Source organism: Mandrillus leucophaeus, unplaced genomic scaffold (assembly GCF_000951045.1).
Source record: "Mandrillus leucophaeus isolate KB7577 unplaced genomic scaffold, Mleu.le_1.0 Scaffold100, whole genome shotgun sequence".
Classification (NCBI taxonomy): domain Eukaryota; kingdom Metazoa; phylum Chordata; class Mammalia; order Primates; family Cercopithecidae; genus Mandrillus; species Mandrillus leucophaeus.
Window position 1 is genome coordinate 5,243,291 of NW_012098099.1, and position 4,157 is coordinate 5,247,447.

The 4,157-nt window shown below is 33.6% G+C and overlaps 1 protein-coding gene across 1 annotated transcript in view; it reads left to right on the top strand.

Annotated features, from left to right (window-relative positions):
* The window catches only part of LOC105534486 (probable C-mannosyltransferase DPY19L2), a 161,231-nt gene that overhangs the window by 148,088 nt on the left and 8,986 nt on the right, over nt 1-4,157 (top strand). The window contains exons 19-20 of the mRNA XM_011973215.1: nt 660-759; nt 2,155-2,280. Coding sequence (XP_011828605.1) covers nt 660-759; nt 2,155-2,280 — 226 coding nt within the window. The remainder of the gene's footprint in view (nt 1-659; nt 760-2,154; nt 2,281-4,157) is intronic.

A 4,157-nucleotide genomic window follows, 5' to 3' on the forward strand; every position in this document is an offset into this window, starting at 1 on the left:
TGGCATTTCACATTATTGGAACAGATATGACATTTTATATTTTTTGTTTCGTGTGTGTGTGTAGTCCTGCTGTTCGCATGGTGCTCTAGCATGGCAGGAAGCTTTAGTGAAGCAGCTAAGAGGGCAGGCTCTGGAACTTCTTAGCTGTGCAGTCTTGGGCAAGTCACTTAACTTGGCTCTGTGTCTTCATCGTCTACAACAGCAGTCCCCAGCCTTTTTGGCACCAGGGACCAGTTTCGTGGAAGACCATTTTTTCCACAGAACTGGGGGATGGAGGGTGGTTTCTGGATGAAATTGTTCCACCTCAGATCATCAGGCATTAGATTCTAATGAGTGCGCAACCCAGACCCCACACATGCTCAGTTTGTAGATTCTACAAAGAACAGAGGACCCACCTCTTAGAACTGTGCAAATTAAGTTATTTAATTCTTGTTAAAATATGAAGCACAATTTCTAGCACCAAGATAGTGTTTGAACAAAAGTCAGCTATTATTATAGTAGACAATGAGTAAGTATTGAGTCAATAAAAGGAATGAGATCCATGGTCATGTAAATAGGCATCATCCTTCTTAATCTGGGTTCACATATTAGAGGTAAGTTTAACTTCTGATTTTCTTTAAAACATTTCATTGAAGAATATAGCCTTTTTTTTTTTTCAGATGCCGTCTTCGCAGGTGCCATGCCTACAATGGCAAGTGTCAAGTTGTCTACACTTCATCCCATTGTGAATCATCCACATTACGAAGATGCAGACTTGAGGTTGGCAACTGATGAGTATTTCATCAAGAATCATTTGGTGACTCCCAATTCTTAGGAATTGGGAAAATATTTACACACACACACACACACACACACAAACTCATCCTCATTTTCGTGCTGGAAGTTCAAAAAAAATGACGATGACCATCCAGAAATGACAATAGGTACCCGTTGCCTCTGGAGCAAGCTGACCTCTGAAAACTGAAAAATGCAAAAGCCAGTTTTTCCCAAAGTGACAAACATGTCACATATTTATGATGTGTGTGTGTATTCCAGTAAAACTACTAGGTAGTTGGAAGAGGAGGTAGGATGGATTTTACTCACAGCCATGGTTTGCCAACCCCTGCTCTACACCACAAGCCCTACTCTGATTTAGGAAGTGATTTCTGGATCTTACTGGTGGCCAATGACTAGCCTTTTGTGACAGGTAGAAAAAGTACTTGAAAGTTGCTATTATATATTACGTGCTTTCATGAAAATTTAGAGTATTTTTGCTAGCCGATTATGAGAACTCTAATTTCCATTGATGTCTAAAAGTTTTGCTTTCCTTAAATGGCTGGTTTAAAAAATTCTTTTGGTAATTCTAGTAGTTGTCAGGGTAATCGTTTTTAAAAGTGGATTTTTGGCTTATTGTTAGAGGCAAATATTTAAATTATTTAAAAGTTTTAGGTCTGCTGTCTAGGAGCCAGGGCTTGGAGTCAGACACCTTAGAAATGTACCTGACGCTCTCTCTATTCTACTGCGGTGAACTGGCATGGAAACCACTGTGGTGACTGAGCATCCCATATGCTTGAAATTCTAAGCAACATCCAATGCATAAGTGATAGTCTGCCAGGATATTGTAAGAACTTCCACTATGGTCAAATCACCTATTGTACCATATTTTGGTGATGATTCCCATTTCTCAAGATTCTGTCAAGGTACTTTTCCTACCTGTTCTGACACCCTGGATGCCCATTGTCTAAATGTTCTATTTGATACACTCAATTTCAATTCATGTGTTTGTCAGAGCTTCTTCAGATGAAATTAAGCATTTAAAGATATGTTTTCACTACATTCAGTCTCTGTCAGAATATATTCTCTGAAAACTTTGTGAATTGTGAGAAGAAAATTTTATATCCTAAGCTGCTGTCTGCTACCCAGTACAACTTTAGACTATTTTATACAATAATGAGCAGTATATGCAAAATTAAATTGCTATAAGTTTTATTACATTCAAAATATAAGTAGGAATGTGGAAACTGCCATCCCCAAAATAGTTGATGCTGTTTTGAGTCATGTATATAAGTGTTCCATCCAGTGAGTACTGAGATTTCAATTTGCTAGTAAGATTTTTTTAGTCTATTCTATTATCATTCATTTTAAAATCTTTTAAACTATTGTTTAAATTTAAAGGGCCCGGACAAAAATAGTTTATTCTACATATAGTCGAAAATCTGCCAAAGAAGTAAGAGATAAATTGTCAGAGTTACATGTGAATTATTATGTTTTAGAAGAGGCATGGTGTGTTGTGAGAACTAAGTGAGTATTAACCCTATGCTATCCAATATGGTATATTTTTAAGCAACAAATGTTTCAGTTTGTTACAGTAGTTCTGATTCTTTAAGAATTTTTATTTTAAATTTATTAAAATATTATCCTGGTATCTTAAATTATTTCATCTAGAGAAATAAAACTATACTATCAATGAAGTAGAATTTAATTCCAAACATTATAGTATATTTTAATATCCTGATTTTTCAATTTAATTTGACATCTTCCACTTAACTTTTTTCATAATTTTTGAAATATTTATGAAAATTTTTATTAGATATCTGAAATATGGATTTGCATTTACAACAAAGTGAGATATTGCCATTCTGTACTATATAGCTGAATTATAATGGATTTGTAAGACTTAAAAGAAAAGTGACAAAACCCAACATGACATAATAAGAAAAACATTCCTAATTAAAATTTTTTAATTTCTGAATTTTGAATCCCTAAAAATCCTAAAATTCTAAGATGTGTAATTGATCTTTTGAGGCCTTTGTTTAGGCTCCTAAGCAGAGATACTAGCTGCTGCACATGACAGGAAATTCAGGCATATTAATTGTCTCCTAGAACAGCACATTAGCAATCAGAAGAATGAAACAGGTTCTACAGTCACTTCAAAATATCATTTACAATGTGCAAAAAAGTTTCAGAGATGCAAACTAAAATGAGAGAGTATGACCAATACTCTGAAAAAAATAAGTTAATAGAAATCGATTCAAGTAGGTCCAGATGTTGGATTTAGCAGCCAAAGGCTGCAAAGCCACTATTACAAATACATTCAAAGGCTTAAGAAAAATATATTCAATGGATTAAAAGAAAACATGGTATCCATGAGTGAAGAGAGATGGAATCTTAGCAGAGAAGTAGAAACACTCCAGCCCCCATGGAAATTCTAGAGATGAAAAGTATAATAAATGAAATGAACATTACTTAAATGTACTCAACAACAATTTTGAGATGAAAACGACATTTGAACAGAAAATTCAGTGAATTTGAAGATAGATCAAGAGAGAATAGTTAATCAAAAGAACAGGAACCAAAAAGATTGAAAAATAACCAACATCACAGACTTATGTAACATTAAGTAGTTCAACACATGCAAAATTTTAGTATTAGATGTAACAAAAAAAAGAACACGACAGAAAAAATATTGAAGAAATGTTGGCCAAAAATTTCTCACGTTTGATAAAACTACTAACTTAGAGATCTGCTGAGCTCAACAAATCCAACTGGGTACGCCCAAAGAAAACCAAAGCAAGGCGCATTATAGTCAAAATGGTAAAATCAAAGATTAAGAGAAAATCTTGAAAATAAGAGAAAAAAAAGATAACATTTGACTTCTCAACATAAATAGTGGAAATTAAGAGACACTGGAATGATAATTCAAAGTGCTGAAGAAGAAAAATCAACAATTATATATTTAATGAAATTATCTTTTTAAAATGGAGGCCAAAAATACATTTTTCAGATCAACAAAATCTAAGATAATTTGTTGGTAACAGATTTATACTTCAAGATGGACAAGAAGTTCTATCAGCTGGTGAGAAATGATGCCAGATGGTAACTCAGATATACAAGAAATACTGAAATGCGCTGGAAATGGTAAATATGTGGATATTAATCACTATGCGTTTTTCTTCTCTGAAAATCTTTAAAAGACATTAGGGCAAAGGTGATACCATTATATTTTTTAGTTTATGACAGAAATTAAACATACATGACAATAGCACAAAAATTGAGTAAACCATGGAAATGTATGATTTACTAGAAATAACCCAATTTAAATGGTAAGTAAATCATGATATGTTAAAGATGCTTGTTGTCATCCCTAGCAAAACCACTCAAAAAATAAAACAGTGGGG